The 16,955-nt window shown below is 39.6% G+C and overlaps 2 protein-coding genes across 2 annotated transcripts; both read right to left on the bottom strand.

Moving 5' to 3' along the window:
* Positions 1–873: 873 nt before the first annotated feature.
* Positions 874–12,733, bottom strand: LOC104821584. The gene is made up of 14 exons (XM_010552506.2): positions 12,555–12,733; positions 11,995–12,191; positions 11,190–11,287; positions 10,382–10,464; positions 10,119–10,245; positions 9,919–9,982; positions 2,630–2,727; positions 2,460–2,544; positions 2,262–2,385; positions 1,970–2,071; positions 1,812–1,876; positions 1,416–1,497; positions 1,256–1,335; positions 874–1,146 (listed from the first exon to the last, which is right to left on the bottom strand). The coding sequence occupies exons 2-14, from the start codon at positions 12,183–12,185 to the stop codon at positions 1,089–1,091; spliced, it is 1,257 nt and encodes a 418-aa protein (XP_010550808.1). The 5' UTR covers positions 12,186–12,191; positions 12,555–12,733; the 3' UTR covers positions 874–1,088.
* Positions 12,734–13,463: 730 nt separating this feature from the next.
* LOC104821586 lies at positions 13,464–16,697 on the bottom strand. The gene is made up of 5 exons (XM_010552508.1): positions 16,013–16,697; positions 15,917–15,930; positions 15,697–15,826; positions 15,416–15,612; positions 13,464–13,892 (listed from the first exon to the last, which is right to left on the bottom strand). The coding sequence occupies exons 1-5, from the start codon at positions 16,695–16,697 to the stop codon at positions 13,464–13,466; spliced, it is 1,455 nt and encodes a 484-aa protein (XP_010550810.1).
* Between the last annotated feature and the right edge of the window lie 258 nt (positions 16,698–16,955).

The raw sequence follows: 16,955 nt of genomic DNA on the forward strand, positions 1-16,955 counted from the left end.
ATAATGTGTAGATAATTACGAGATCCTTCTCATATGTTTATATCATATAAATAATATATAATTGCAGCTTCATATAACATGCTAATTAGACATCGAGTTTTGGTGTGATCCTATTTGTAGCGTACAAGGAAAATAAGAATTGTGTGATAAGCATAATAATATTCAATGAGCAAATCTGGGGCTTATTTCTGGCATATGCAATATTTGAGGTATATATGTTTTATTTTGATACACGTGTCATCTCGGTGTGTGTCGCAAGTTATCTTAGCACCATATACTATTTTAATCAGAATTATTTTGTTTTTATTTTTATTTTTTGGTAAAATAGTGAATTATATATCAAAAAGTAATGTTTCAAAATGGATTGGTATTCAGTTTGTAACTCGGTTTGATTCTTTCGATTGTATAAAAAATATATAACATTCGGTTATTATATCATATTCGATTTAATTTGATTTTTGTTCTGATATTTATTAAAAAAATTAGATATTTTCAAAAAAATTTCGGTTGTTTATGGGTTTTTAAAATTCGGAAAATTCAATTTTCTAAAAATAACCGTATCGAAAAAGCTCACCCCTAGTTACAAAAGGTCAAAGCCAAGACAGTCATAGTGGCGCGTTGTTCTTGTGGTGCTGCGTTCGAATCCTGTAGCGGGGATTTCGTGACTGCCAGACTCGGAGCTTTGATTCCCCTTATCTGTATAAAATATTTTGTTAGGAATACCCTGTTATTTTTATTTACGAATGATAAAAATACAAAAGTGCATAAAATTCGAAATGAAAATATTAAAAAAAAATACGACTTAATAGTCACTCAATTGTAATAAATTTTGGAATATTTAACCTAAAATCGGAATCGATAGAGATCGAAAAATTCATGCAACCGACTCCAAATAAACTTAAAATTAAAGTGATGTTATTGTTGTTAAATTTCGGTTAGTCTGATTTTAATAATTTATATCGAATACGAGGTATTACTCTATCCATCTGAATTAAATAACCTACTCTCCAATCCCATTTATAAACACTAGGCATCGAAACATCTGCGAACATATAAGAAACGCTCGCGACGATGTTACTGGATAACATTTAAACATAAATCCCTAAGCCGACTTCTTTCGGGTCTGTTTCAACCATCCACGGCGGCCTTTAAAAAAAGAAAAAAGAAATCAAAATAAGATGGGGCTAAATTGATAATAACCAAAAATAGAGACGAGAAAATGAAAAACGAGAAGATATAAAGGACGAGTGCTAACTTGTTCATAACGAAGTTGAACGTTCCTTGGGACGCACGTCTAAGAAGAGCTTCCCTCGCGTCTATGCCAATCCCTTGGGGCTTCATAGACATATATATAACGATGTGCGTAAAATTCTCAACGAAAATAGCTTTTGTAATCCACTCCGTAACTAAGTTACCTCTTCCGGAAACCAAACCCCAGGCTGCGTGCTTCCTTCGAGAACTGCAAGAACAAAAGCTGAAGTTGCAACTCCAACAGACCTGACAAGAACAAACACCAGAGAGCATAATCACTTGATGATTCCATGAATATATATATATATATATATATATATATATATATAGCCATTTGGTTGAGAGAGATGCGCATCGATGCTATTTCGACACAAAAACACTTGGGGTCGGAGTTGGTTAATGCATTCAGTAACATCGCCTTACTCCCAAGTTTATTTGGGATCAACCACATGAATTCTTCATTTCAGCTCATTCCGATTTTGAGTTATATCTTTCGAAATTTGCAACATTTCCAAATCATTCCTATGACTGTATATCAAAGTTTTTTGGGGTAGACTAACACAGAGAGCTTTTTGTGACTAAATACACCCACTGTGCTCCGCCCATCCGAGCACTCCAAGTCAACCTGTTGAATGAGGTATAAGATGAGAAAACGAAGCAGAGACGAGAGATTTGCCGTTAAAATATTTTGCAGTTCAAAACTCTGTTTGCATCGTACCCTCATCGACACGCGTTCTCCAGCAATTCCATCTATGGCTCTGACGACAGGGTCAAACAACTGGACCAGTTTCTGGACTTTGGTCCTGTCTCTTAGATATTCCTGCATCAAGCAAAATAAACATTGTAACGTGATTGCAGTACGGTTTTATCTTGTCGTTGATCACAGGAAACAAGAACTATGAGCACATTTGCGTCAAATTCTATATTTAGCCCATAGACTTCATAAATTGAACATATAAAACCATGAGCACATTCGCGTCAATCTACCAGTTGAGGTTTACGCATAATACCGGGGATAAAAGCTTTGTCATGGCCTCCATTCCCCAGTTCCAGAAAAATGGAGCAGTCCCAAAACGGGCACAGACTGTAGGCACTCCAAGAACTTCGTGTGCCGTTCTTACTTCCGGCAGGTTTCTTGAAAAATAATCGTTTTTTCTAAGAAAACCGTTATCCAAACAACAATGAACTTTCTGGATCGAGCAACTTACAGTAGATAAACATCTTTCTTTCGGATACCTTTCCCAAAATCTACATTGATCATTCCGCTGTATGGTTTCATTTTAACCTTTTCTCCTGATGAAAGCCCCGCGAGACAAGGATGAGTTACGGAGGTTGTGCCGTGTGTGTTAGCCCTCCAATGGAGTTTTGCACCACTTACCTTTGTTATATGCAGTAACTTCTTCACCGAGAAGTAAAAAGCTCGTGGCTAATATGGTAGGACCGGCACCACCACTGCCTGCCGTGTAGTAAGAGAACCTGAAACGAAATCTCCTTCAACTAGTTTTACTTCAATAAAACCGACGACTCGCAATAATATAGAAGCCATATACTCTCGATCAAACTTGAGAGAAGTTTGCTTCAAGAGTTTTACTGCAACAACCATAAGATATGGTAGTAGTTGTTGACTCGATTTTAAGTCTATTTACCAATAGTTAGGAGATTATATTTGATCAGCCCTGATTACTATTCTGATTGATTAAGAGTCGAGCCTGTCCAAAAAATAACACAAACACGAAGCAAGAATAAAAGGGAGACAAGTAAATGAAAGAAAAACAAGAGTTTGCCAGCACTTACGGGGCTTGAACCCGATACACCGTTCGAGGGGTGAATAGCCTCCTACTCAGATGATCAAAATACTAATACTTTGATCGGAAAATAAAGAGTCAAGTCCCTTTAGAAAACCGCAATATTCGCTAAATATCTAACTACCCGAAATATCAGAACCTATCAATCAAGATCCCTAGAGATTAGGAGCCTTGGATGAACCCTTATGATTGCTAATTCCTCCTTGGCTGGCAAAAGTCCGATGTTCTATCGTTGCATTCTTTTGCCCCCATTCCGATACATGTCGGTTGTCGTTGTTGTACCGACATCGTCGGTTTCTCAGTCGGTTGGTCTGATGTTGTCTTCTGTCGCTCGTTACCGCAGCTATCAACGACCTTCCTTGCACCAAGTGCTTGCCTTGAATCGTCAGAGGCACGGGTCATATTGAGCATCACGAATCGGACTTAGTCGTCTCAGCCTCTATTATTTGCGTCTCCCCTTTCAGTTGCTGGGATTTTACGTCGTAGTCTTCATTTGCTTTGGTTTGTTGGTACCCAACAGCATAACCCCATTGGCGGCAAAATTCCTAAAATAATCCCATGAATGTACCTTGGCGGCTGCTCTGCTTGGTCCCTCGGTGGATCCCGTGTTAGTGCCATTGTCCTCTCCGCTATCCTTCGGTGAGTCTAAAGGCCGAGTAGAAGGAGGAAGGATGACTTTCCGCTCTTTCTGGCAGTTCGAGTTGCTCGTAATCTGATAAGTACTTCAGGGTTTACGTCAGAGGTAGGAAGAGAGGAAAGGAAGCAGTAAATGATGAAGATCAAGAGGGAGGAGCTGAAGAAGTGGCTGAAGAAGGAGCTGGAGGGACAGGAGAGAGGAGCTGAAGCAAGAAGGGACATCTGAAGAGTAAGGTACGCTGCTTTTGGATTGTTTGTGTGTTTGTGTATAAGGATAGTATATGTTGATTGTGTTTGTTGCATAGTTGGTTAGTAGTTGTGAATGAACAGCTGTATAGTCTGTTATAGTTAGGAATGTGGTTAGCTGTTAGTAATTCTGTTAGGATGGGATTGTATAAATAGTGTAGAGGAGGGATTGAAGGGTTTTAGGCAATTTCTAGTGAAGAATTGTAAGGGGAAGAGAGTGGGGACCTCTCTCAAATCAAAGTCATCCAAGTTGTACCTGTTTTCGGTGATCAATAAAGCTGGGCAGTTCTTCTCCAGCTGAGGAATCCGAGGTCTGAACCTTAACAAATTGGTATCAGAGCAAGTCTCATCAATGACGAAGAACAACGCGCAAAGAAAGGAACAAGTGGAGGTTAGAACAAATGACAGATGCGAGAAGATCGAAGAAACAATGGCGGAGTTACAGAAACAATACGAAAAGATGGAGGAATTACAGAAGCAGTGTTCCAAAATGGAGTACCTGGAGAAACAATGTGCAAGGATAGATTCGATGGAGTCAATGCTATCGAAACTATGCCAAATGCTAGCAGGTAACCAGGATCGGCAGGAATCTGAGCAAAATGTGAGTCCACAACCGATAAATCATCAGCAGAGCTCGCAGGGGAATCGCGAGGCAATTCCAGATGCGACATGCAATCCAGAACCAGAAGAAGGAAGCGATCAAGCACAGGAAGGTGATCAAGAGGTGCGAAACGCGACACATCGAACAGAAAGAGATAGTGACAAGTATCAACAAGATCGATTCACTGGAAGCAGCAGTACACATTTCAAAAGGATCGAGATGCCAGTATTTGAGGGAGCAAATGTGAATGCATGGATCACAAGAGCTGAAAGGTATTTCTCAATGGGACAATGTTCAGAAAACGAGAAACTGAGATTAGCTGCTATGTGCATCGATGGACATGTATTGAGCTGGTATGACTATCAGAATGGGAAGAAACCATTCAAGGATTGGGCAGACGTTAGAGAAAGGATAAGGAGAAGATTTGGTGGAAGGAAGCTGGGCTCACCTTTCGACAGACTACTGTCATTGAGACAAACATGTACGGTAGAAGAATACCTTTGTGAGTTTGAAGAATTATTAGCTCAAGTACCTCATACTCCTGAAGAAATGGTAGAGAGTACATTCAAAAATGGATTGAAACCAGAAATACTGGAGATATTACAGATATTTCGACCTAAAGGCATGGAAGAAATCGTAGATGTAGCACTAAGTATTGAAGGCAGCAAGTTAAGTGCGGTGTGTGGAGGAAAAGGAGGAAGTGATGGAAAGAACTGGAAGATGGGATATACAGGCTCATCATTCAGAACAGTTTCAGTACCTACTGAAAACCAGAAATACTAGAACCAATCATACAAGAGCAATTTTCAAGAACGAGGAAGACAGATCAGTGGAGGAAAAGGACCAAAAGAAGAGGGTGGGGTTCAAGAAAAGAAATCAACATTCAAAAGAATGTCTGATGCTGAATTTGAAGAAAAAAGGAAGAAGGGACTGTGTTTCAGGTGTGATGAGAAGTTTTTTGTGGGACACAGATGCAAACAGAAGGAGTTACAAGTGATTTTAGCTGAGGAAATAACGGAAACAGGGGAGGAGTTGGAAGAGGAGCAGGATAATGAAGAAGGAAACAGAGAGGAGGAGGGAGAGTTTGCTAAGCTATCACTCAACTCAGTAGTGGGGCTAACTTCACCAAAAACACTTAAGATCCGAGGATCAGTAGAAGACCAGGAGGTAGTAGTGTTGATTGACAGTGGAGCCACTCATAACTTCATATCCTTGAAGTTAATGACGAAGCTGAAATTAAGGCCTGAAGGTAACACTCAATTTGGAGTATCTTTGGGAACAGGTATGAAGGTAAAAGGAAAAGGGATTTGTAAGGCAGTACATTTACAATTGCAACAGATAGAAGTAGTAGAAGATTTCTTACCATTGGAATTGGGAAGTGCTGATTTGATTTTGGGAGTACAGTGGTTACAGAAGCTGGGAAAAGTTCAGATGGATTTTCAGGATCTGGAGTTGAAGTTCAATCAAGGCACATCATGGGTTACAGTAACAGGTGATCCAACTCTACATAAATTCATTAGTAACTTTGAGATCATTGATCAAATCAGTTTGTGAAGGAGATCAGAGCTACTTAGTTAAGCTGGAAACATTAGAAGAGCGGGTGAGGGCTGACTCAAATCTTCCAGAGAGGTTACAGCTGGAAGAGTTTGGACCAGTGTTTGAAATTCCTACTGAATTACCACCAGTAAGGGGTAGAGAGCATCCAATAAATCTCAAAGAAGGAACAGGTCCAGTAAGTGTCAGACCTTATAGATACCCCCATGCACACAAAGAAGAGATTGAGAAGTTAGTGAAGGATATGTTGAAGGCAGGCATAGTGAGACCGAGCCAGAGCCCTTTTTCAAGTCCAGTGTTACTAGTTAAAAAGAAAGATGGTAGCTGGAGGTTTTGCATCGACTACAGAGCGCTGAACAAAGTCACAGTATTGGACAAATTTCCAATACCAATGATAGACCAACTGTTGGATGAACTACATGGAGCAAGGGTGTTTTCAAAGTTGGACTTGAGATCAGGGTACCATCAGATCAGAATGAAGACAGAGGACATTCCCAAGACAGCATTCAGAACACATGATGGGCACTATGAGTTTTTAGTAATGCCTTTTGGCCTTACTAATGCTCCAGCAACATTCCAAGCATTAATGAACGAGATTTTCAGACCTTACCTCAGGAAGTTTGTGTTAGTATTTTTTGATGACATTTTGGTATACAGCTGCTCACTAAAGGATCATGCAACACATCTGCAGATGGTGCTAGCTGTATTACAGAAACACAAGCTATACGCTAACAAAAAGAAGTGTGAGTTTGGGAGACAACAGATAGACTATCTGGGGCATATAATTTCTCAAGAGGGTGTATCTACAGACCCAGCTAAGACAGCAGCAATGCAAAAGTGGCCAACCCCAAGCAATGTGAAGGAACTAAGAGGATTTCTGGGGCTGACAGGGTATTACAGACGCTTTGTACAGAACTATGGCACCATAGCTCGTCCCTTGACAGATCTACTAAAGAAAGATGGGTTTAATTGGTCTGAAGATGCTTCGAGTGCATTTAGGAAACTAAAGCAGGCTATGACATCTGTTCCAGTTCTGGGATTACCAGATTTTCGTGAAGAGTTTGTGGTTGAAACGGATGCCTCGGGATTTGGCATCGGAGCAGTCCTAATGCAGAAGCATCGGCCAATTGCCTTCTTTAGTCAGGCTCTGTCTGAGAGGGAGAGATTGAAACCAGTCTATGAGAGGGAATTAATGGCAGTGGTTCTCTCTATCCAACGTTGGAGACACTACCTATTGGGTAGAAGTTTTCTGGTTTGTACAGACCAGAAAGCCTTAAAATTCTTACTGGAACAACGCGAGGTGAGTATGGAATACCAACGTTGGTTGACTAAACTACTGGGATATGATTTTCAAATTGTTTACAGGCCAGGAGTGGAGAATAAGGCAGCTGATGACCTGTCCAGAATGCCACACAACGAGATTCTGGAACCAACATGTATGGGGTTAGCCATAACTATCCCAAGAAATATACAACTGGTGGAGATAGAGAAAGAAATTAGAGAAGACAGTGACTTAAAGGAGATCGTTGACAAGCTGAAGGATGGAGAAACCAAAGTGGGAAAGTATCATTTGCTACAAGGCATGCTAAGATATAAAAACAGGTTAGTAGTTTCCAAACATTCAAGTTTCATTCCTACAATTCTGGCCGAGTTCCATGACAGTAAGATGGGAGGGCATTCAGGGGTATTGAGAACACTAAAGAGGATACAGGAGATGTTTCATTGGGTGGGAATGAAAGCTGATATTAAGAAATATGTGGCTGAATGTGCAGTCTGTCAAAGCCAAAAATATTCAACCTTGGCTCCAGCAGGTCTGTTGCAGCCATTACCGATTCCAGAACACATTTGGGAGGACATTTCAATGGATTTCATTGAAGGGTTACCAAGATCAGCAGGTTATAATGTAGTGCTGGTAGTAGTTGACAGATTGAGCAAGTGTGCTCACTTCATAGCTTTAAAACATCCGTTTTCAGCTATGGTGGTTGCTAAGGTTTTTGTACAGGAGGTAGTCAGGCTACATGGGTTTCCAAAATCCATAGTGTCAGACAGAGACAAGGTATTTCTCAGCAACTTTTGGTCGGAATTATTTCGGATAGCAGGCACCAAATTAAAGTTTAGTACAGCATATCATCCACAAACAGATGGGCAAACAGAGGTATTAAACAAATGCTTGGAGACATATTTGAGGTGTTATGCTAATGATCATCCCAGGAAATGGATTCAATTTCTGAGTTGGGCAGAGTTTTGGTACAACACTTCTTTCCACAGCATTACAGTCCACACCATTTCAGATTGTGTATGGAAGGGAGCCACCTACATTACTGAAGTACGAGGAGGGATCTACTTCGAATTTTGAATTGGAAAAAGCACTAAGAGAAAGGGATAGAATGATATTGGAGGTCAAGCAGAAACTTCAAGTAGCTCAACAGAGAATGAAAGTATCAGCTGATAAAGGAAGACGAGATCTGACATTAACAGTTGGAGAGTGGGTTTATTTGAAAATCAGACCATACAGGCAGAACACACTGGCAGCAAGGACTAATCAGAAGCTAGCTGCTCGATATTATGGCCCTTTTCAAATAGAAAGCAGGATAGGAGAGGTAGCATATAAACTGAAGTTACCTAAGGGTTGCAACATTCATCCTGTGTTTCATATTTCACAGCTTAAAAAGGCTTTGGGAAGTATTCTTCAACCAAACCAATTAGCAAAACAGTTGACAAGAGAGCTGGAACTACAAGTTCAGCCGAAAGACATCAAGGATTCCAGGTATACTAAAGAGGGTTGGTTGGAAGTTTTGGTTGAATGGCAGGACTTACCAGAACATGAAAATACGTGGGAAGTGGCTGAAGATTTCAACAAGAAATTTCCTAGTTTTCAGCTTGAGGACAAGCTGAGACAGAAAGGGGGGAGTATTGATAAGTACTTCAGGGTTTACGTCAGAGGCAGGAAGAGAGGAAAGGAAGCAGTAAATGATGAAGATCAAGAGGGAGGAGCTGAAGAAGTGGCTGAAGAAGGAGCTGGAGGGACAGGAGAGAGGAGCTGAAGCAAGAAGGGACATCTGAAGAGTAAGGTACGCTGCTTTTGGATTGTTTGTGTGTTTGTGTATAAGGATAGTATATGTTGATTGTGTTTGTTGCATAGTTGGTTAGTAGTTGTGAATGAACAGCTGTATAGTCTGTTATAGTTAGGAATGTGGTTAGCTGTTAGTAATTCTGTTAGGATGGGATTGTATAAATAGTGTAGAGGAGGGATTGAAGGGTTTTAGGCAATTTCTAGTGAAGAATTGTAAGGGGAAGAGAGTGGGGACCTCTCTCAAATCAAAGTCATCCAAGTTGTACCTGTTTTCGATGATCAATAAAGCTGGGCAGTTCTTCTCCAGCTGAGGAATCCGAGGTCTGAACCTTAACATAATCCACACACAACCTCACAATAAGTCGGTGGTTGCATACAGTTTGGCAAGTTGGCTTCTGTCTGTGTTGTCTGCCAGTCTATAGTTTAATGGTTGAACGAACGCAGCTTCTTTCGTCCAAGAGGCTACCACCCTCAGGGGTTGGATGTCTTCGCTCCGTAGTGGACTTTCGTTAATCCATTTCTCAGAGGTAATAGTGCGAGTGTGAACTGTACCAAAATTTGAAAGCAAGAAATACCAGGAGATCTAATATATGTTTGAGAAACCCACTACTGAAATTGTGTTCCTACGCCATGTTCAGTGGTAAAGTTTAAGCTCTTGCACAAAGAATGTGCACAACAAACAAAACCGGGGTTAAAGCATGGCCTCGACAAGTGTTTCCATGATAAAGATATCAGAAAGTTCGTATATTCACCTCAACTTCTCTGGGGTCCCTTTGCTTTCACTTGTTGCTGCATGAACCAGTTCTGCTGCCATCACTGTCAAAAAGAAACATAATTAGTTCATTGACATAATAGATGACCATTACTTCCAGTTCCAGCATTTCTCGTGTCCAAATCTCCCAGGAGTATACAAACAGCAAAGCATTAGAGAGCCATGTCCAAAATTTTACACCATTGCTGACTCCTGGATATATTCCAGCAGTGGTTATTGCCGGGACGTTTGCGGAAACTGCCTCAGCACCAAGGGATTTCGCGCGAAAGGCATAGTTTGTGTCGTCGCAAACATCAACATATGCTGTCTGTTTCAAACATAACTCACAAAAATGTAGGTAAAATTATTCTCCTAATAAGATCACATCAAGCAAGACAAATTGTCGATTCGGGCAAGAAAAGACAAGAGTGGTGAAGCAGAAAAAATAGTTACCTTATCCTCACCTTTGTCTTTATGGCAGCTTCAAGAACAGTGCATTGCTGAAGTTGTTGGAAAGGGCCCGCGGCATGGACTACAAGATCAACATCTGGATCCACAAACTCCACAGTGAATATTCCAAAATAAATTGGAACTTGTTAAGCAAAAATGCAGATATATAACACCTTAGAATATCGCTATCTATTCCAAAAGATCACAGCTTTCATTAGTATCAATGCAATTCCTAATTTATCAGTCGAATGTGCTGTGCTGGTGCTGAAACTCTACCGCTAAGCTAACTATTGCACAACACATTCGATCATCTCTCTTGACCAACCACTAACCAAACGGCATCTAATTGAATCATACAAATGTAAGTTTCAATCGTTGTCAGCAATCGGATTGCCATCAGAAAGAACCCTTAACTTGAGTTACTTACATCCAAATCAAGCATTGGTTCCACTTAACAGAAAATGCCATATGTTTTTCTGTTAATCATATAAATACCAAAAGCATCAATTACACCATAAAAACGAGAGAAAAATTCCAATTATTATATTCGTATATCTAATCCTTGTGATTACTTCTCATTCAAATTCAATACACAACCTACCTATAACAACTTCTAGATTCGTCCATTCTTGACAGTCACTAGCCTATATCCAACTTCTCATCTAGCAAATTCAATTGTAATCATTGGCAACAATTTTTGCTTACGAGCCCTAACCAACTATTTCTTTTTTCATTATTGAGCATAACAATTTCAAAACATCTGTATGCTTTTTTGAATTTTTGCATGATCATAGCTATTTTCATAAAATATAGAAACCAAACCTCGTAGACTTTTCTCTAGTGATCTAGTGCTGGTGATATCTACTTCAACAAACTCAGAATTCTTGCCCAACTTCGCCACCATTGCTTCACCTTTTTCTCTGCATTCAAGAGTTTAATGACACAAAAAAATTGAATATACAAACTAAGATTAGTTGAAACCAGAGTCGTTAAACTTGTGTATCAAAGAAAGAAAAATCTGTCCGATTTCAAGGTTTCCTTGTAACCAATCATTTCAGGATCTAGTATGACCAATAATCCAATCCGTTATTATATATGTAAACTTGTGAAAACGTTTGCTATAAAGCTAATAATTATTTTGACAGATTTCAAGAACAAAGCCTCATGTAAGAAGTGCTCAAAATACTCAAATTATAAATAAACAAATTGTTGGATACATTAGAGGTAGCGGGAGCTTTATGTGCTTTCCAAGAAGACTTTTGCCGATATAATGGACAGACAATAAGAGAGCGTAACCGCAGCTCATGAACAATATACGCATAAACAAAACGATTTGAACCGAATCTGATGAAACCAAACCAAAAGATTAAAACTATATTACAACATTGATGACCGACGCAGCTTTGATCGAGTTCAAAGTTAACTAATCTGGATTAAACAGATCCCGAACAAAATTAACTAATCTGAATCAGTTCAGTTCCAATCAATTAAACCTTTTCCAACCAGAAAAAAACTAAACCTGTGAAAGAGAGAAATAAATCAAATCAAAATATAATTTAACAAGCTCTAAACAAATCACAGAAAGCAAGAAAGTCTTACAACACGAAAGGAGAGTAATTTCGGTAACCTGTTACGACCACCAACGACGATCTTTAGATCAGGACAAAGCTTGGAGAGAGCGACAGTAGTGGATCCACCGACCCGACCAGTTCCACCCAGAACCAAGACTGTAGAGTCCGAATGGCCATCCTTTTTGGTCACATTGGATAAAGAAGCCCATATTCTACCACTATATGGATGCAGCAGAGCTCGAGCCATTTGGGGCTGTTATAATTATCCAAATGCCCATTATTATCGACTGGTTGAATCTCCATAGCATCTCGTTTTGGATAATAATCTTGAGTTTTTGAACTTCTACATTCATGTCAATTATTCCTCAAGCCAAGCAAATGCAAAACACTATAGCTGTTTTCGACCGAAGACATCTAAGTTCTCCCCATAAATCCAAGATTCCAAGCCATAATCAGGAATGATGTTCAAAGTTTTGAAACCCAAAAAACACATAGAGGGATAGCCATAACACCAAAACCCTTAACTAAAAGCAAAGTCCCGAGAAGTTCATATCGAATTCTAGCTAAAACTTGTTATGTCTCACAAAATCATACAGAAATTCGCAAGGCGTAATACCGGAAGCGTCTTCTGCGCGTCCTGTACAAGGCGTGAGTCGCGCGCCTCGGAGATATCACGCGGTGCAATCCCTGAAAATCTTTTTTTTTTTTTTAATTTTAGGAAGAGTTTCTGGAAAAAACGAAACGATGAAAATTGAAGGGGATAAAGTGGGCGAGTTTGTGAGAGAGGTGAGACAGGCACGTTGAGGAAAAACAATTATTTAAAAAAATTAACAAGCGGCGTCCAGTTATACTCTTCTTTTTTAAAAATTTTGAATTTATATTTTGGTATAATATTAATTTTTAAATTTTTAAAGATGTTTATTAATTTCCGAACTTGTAAAATTGAACATGCTAATTACTGAATTTGTTAAAAAGTTCTATAATCGTTTTTAACATTAATTGGTCAAAAAAATGCGTTGAACGATCCGATGTGGCGCATGACGTGTCGAGTCAACTCAGAAAATTGCTGCCATATATAAAATTTTCGGTTCTTCGATAAACCGAATTTAACAAACCGGGTTTAAGATAAAAAACCGGTCCACAATGATGACCCGACAAATCTCCGGTGTCGGCGCCATAGAAACTGAAGAGGATTCGGACCTTGTTCATGAGATCCGAGCTCTGTCGGATCATCTCCATCGAGTCTCGCTAATAAGAACTTGTAAAGAAAACCTCATATTGTATTTCCCTTCGCAAAGAAAAATACACCGTCAAGAGAAAAAACTCTCTCCCCCCTTACAATTCTCAGATTTCGGATAAAATCCCCCCAAGGATGAAATGGAACAGATATAGCCCTCCTTCAAAAAACTTGCTGAGGTGGCCTAGCACACACACGACATGACCTTATTTAATAACAACCGTGGTTAACAAACTCTGGAATATTCTTCTGTTGTGATATCCTTCCATGGGTGGGTCCCAGCTCCGCTTAATTCAGCTTCCTCTTTGATCGTTTGCCTCCATGCTCCCCGATTTGATCCTCAGCTCCTCTCTTTCTGGATCGACGCCTTACATAAGCCCGAAAAGGTTTATCAACACCCCCGCCTTGAAGACGAAGCTTGTCCTCAAGCTTAAATGTCGGAAACTGAGCGTTGAAGAGTTCCCCAATCTCCCAAGTCGCATCGTGCTTCGGCAGCCCTTCCCACTCGATGAGAACCTCTAGTAACCCCTGGGGATCGTAGCAGCTATCCAATACAAACTTTGGTTCTGTCAGGAATTGAAGGTTAGCGGAGAGCTGCGGAGGAAGTATGACAGACTGAAACTCATCCCCAACTGCCTTCTTGAGTTGTGACACATGAAAAACCGGATGAATCTTCGCCTCTGGGGTAGGTTGAGACGATACGCTACCTGTCCAACCCTTGCATGAATCTCATATGGCCCATAAAATCTGACAGCTAGCTTCTGAAAACACTACCAAAAAACACGCGATTTTCAACGGATAAATCCGTTGAAAATTTTTCAACGGATAAATCCGTTGAAAATTTTTCAACGAAATTTCAACGAATTTCAACGGCATTTCAACGATAAAATCCGTTAAAATTTCGTTGATAATTTTAACGGATTGCCGTTGAAAATGTCGTTGAAACATTTCAACGAAATTCCAACGGATTTCGGTTGAAAAATTCAACGGATTTCGGTTGACAAAATCAATGGATTTCGGTTGAAAAAATCGGTTGAAATTTTCAACGGAATTTCAACGGATATTGGTTGAAAAATGATATTTCAACGGAAATCTGTTGCAATTTTCAACGGATTTTGGTTGAAAAAATCGGTTGAAATTTTTAACGGAATTTCAATGGATATCGGTTGAAATTATTTACGAAATTTAGAAGAATTTTGGTTGAAAAAATCGGTTGAACTTTTCAACGGATTTTGTTTGGAAAATCGATTGGATATATATATATATATTTATACATATAAACAATATTTTATGTATACGTATATATGTTTAAACATGTATATATATAAATATAAATATTGCTACATATAAATATGTATATATTGTATATATATGTATTTTATACTATAATGATATGTTAGATACGGTATATATTATATATATACGAATAAATATGTATAATTATTTATAAGTATATATATAAATGTTTATACTTGTATACACATATGTATAAGTATTTATATATATATATATATATATATATGTATAAATGTATATATGTGTTTAACTATTTATACATATTAACATTTGTATATGTATATGTATTAATGTTCTGTTATATCAGAAATTTAACTTGGAGCAGTTGGAAATGTGTTAATCAGAACTGTGCAGTTAAGCGTGCTCGTGCTGGAGCAGTGGAAGGATGGGTGACCTATTGGGAACCGGATTTCGAGTTCCGATTTCAGAGTTTCCGAAGTCAAATTGGATACGGAGACAAAGTTCAGATTAAATCGGATTCGGGTTAGGGGTCGGGGTCAAATCGGGGTCGAGGCAGTATGAGTTCGAGATCGAGAATACGTTTTAAAATTTTCGTTAAATTTTCAACGGATTTCGGTTGCAAAATCCGTTGAAATTATCAACGAATTTTGGTTGAAAACTCCGTTGAAAAATATCAACGGATTTTAGATGCAAATTCCGTTGAAAAAATTCAATGGATAATTCCGTTGAAATTCCGTTGATATTTTCAACGGATAATGCCGTTGAAATTCCGTTGATATTTTCAACGGCTTTCAACGAAATAATTTTTTCAACGACGATATTGCAACGGAATTTATATGTTGAAAATTCGTTGAAATTATACAATTTCAACGGATTGCAGGTCATTTTCAACGGATTTATCCGTTGAAATTGGCATGTTTTTTTGTAGTGAAAGGACGCCGAGCCAAAGAAGATTGTCGATAGGATCTGAGTTTGAGGAATACCCATTCCCCCGGTTCGAAAGTAACATCTCTTTTGTGGCCATCAGCTTGCGCAATCATCCTTTGCTGAGCACGCGCCAAATGTTGCTTGAGCTCTACGAGTATGGCATCCCGATCACATAATTCTCGTTCTAACTCGAAGTTCGCTGTTGAACCCACCTCATAACGTATCAAAGTCGGGGGTTCCCGACCACAAACAACTGTGAATGGAGTAGTTTTCAAAGAGGTATGAAAGGAACTATTGTACCATAATTCTGCCCAAGGAAGGAATTTGGACCACTGACGGGGATGACTACCAGCATAACACCTTAGGTAGGTCTCAATGCAGCGATCCACCACTTCCGATTGCCCATTCGACTGAGGGTGAAAGGCAGTGCTAAATCGCAATTTGGTCCCAGCGAGGCAAAACAATTCCTGCCAAAAATTGCAGAGAAAAATCCTATCATGGTCGGAAACAATAGATTTTGGGAACCCATGAGGCCGAATGATCTCCCGAATAAATACCCGAGCCACATCCACTGCCATGAAGGGATGTTTCAAGCAAATAAAAGTGGTCATACTTAGACAATCTATCAATCACCACCAAGGAGCGGGGAAGACCTTCAATAAAATCCATTGACAATTCTTCCCAAATTTTGTCCGGAATCGGCAGTGGTTGCAACAAGCCTGCTGGTGCCAAGGTGGAATACTTTTGTTGCTGGCAAATCAAACATTTAGCGACATATTGTTGTACTTCCTGCTTCATTCTTTCCCAATGGAACATGGATTGAATCCGTTTCAGAGTTTTCAGAATCCCTGAATGACCTCCTCGTGGACTGTCATGGAATTCCTGAGGTATCAAAGGAATAGACGATGAGGTCGATGGAATCACGAACCTGTCTTTGAAGAGCAGATTGCCTTGGCGTATGTGATAACCATTTGGGGCGTCAACGTGTGTTCGTAATCTGTCCTTGATAGCTGACAGGATCAGATCAGTATTCACCTCTCGGGCTATGTCGTCCAAGTGAATTGAGGCCGGAACGGACAGCTCCAGCAATGCTGCCATTGAAGCTAACGCAACAGATGAAGCATTTCTTGACAACCCATCGGCAACTTTGTTTTCAATCCCTGGCTTGTAGATTATGTCAAAATCATAATCCAACAATTTGGACAACCACTTTTTATATTCCAATGAAACCTCTCGCTGTTCTAATAGGAACTTGAGGGCTCGTTGGTCAGTATGCACAATAAATTTCCGTCCCATGAGATAGTGCCGCCACCTTTGGACTACCAGCACAATCGCCATTAATTCTCTCTCATAGACCGACTTCAGTTGTTCTCGGGCGGACAAGGCACGACTAAAAAAAGCGATAGGCTTGTGCTTTTGCATAAGAACAGTCTCCGATTCCAAAGTCTGATGCGTCAGCTTCCAAGATGAAAATGTCAGTAAAATCAGGAAGTACCAGTACAGGAGCAGAACTCATTACATCCATCAGTTGCTGAAATGCCGTAGTAGCCGCAGAAGACCATACAAAGTTGTCCTTCTTCAGTAAATCTGTTAGGG

The sequence above is a fragment of the Tarenaya hassleriana genome, unplaced genomic scaffold (assembly GCF_000463585.1).
Source record: "Tarenaya hassleriana unplaced genomic scaffold, ASM46358v1 Cleome332, whole genome shotgun sequence".
NCBI lineage: Eukaryota > Viridiplantae > Streptophyta > Magnoliopsida > Brassicales > Cleomaceae > Tarenaya > Tarenaya hassleriana.

What these genes read in the sequence shown, in the direction of transcription:
- LOC104821584 (XM_010552506.2), bottom strand. Translation starts at nt 12,185, where the DNA reads ATGGCTCGAGCTCTGCTGCATCCATATAGTGGTAGAATATGGGCTTCT. An exon ending in GTCGTTGGTGGTCGTAACAG is followed by an intron (nt 11,288 to 11,994) that starts GTTACCGAAATT and finishes TCTTGAATGCAG; the next exon opens with AGAAAAAGGTGAAGCAATGG. An exon ending in GGGTTTGGTTTCCGGAAGAG is followed by an intron (nt 1,336 to 1,415) that starts GTAACTTAGTTA and finishes ATGTCTATGAAG; the next exon opens with CCCCAAGGGATTGGCATAGA.
- LOC104821586 (XM_010552508.1), bottom strand. Translation starts at nt 16,697, where the DNA reads ATGGCGATTGTGCTGGTAGTCCAAAGGTGGCGGCACTATCTCATGGGA. An exon ending in TTATGCTGGTAGTCATCCCC is followed by an intron (nt 15,613 to 15,696) that starts GTCAGTGGTCCA and finishes CTCCATTCACAG; the next exon opens with TTGTTTGTGGTCGGGAACCC. An exon ending in CTTTCGAACCGGGGGAATGG is followed by an intron (nt 13,893 to 15,415) that starts GTATTCCTCAAA and finishes GATTCATGCAAG; the next exon opens with GGTTGGACAGGTAGCGTATC.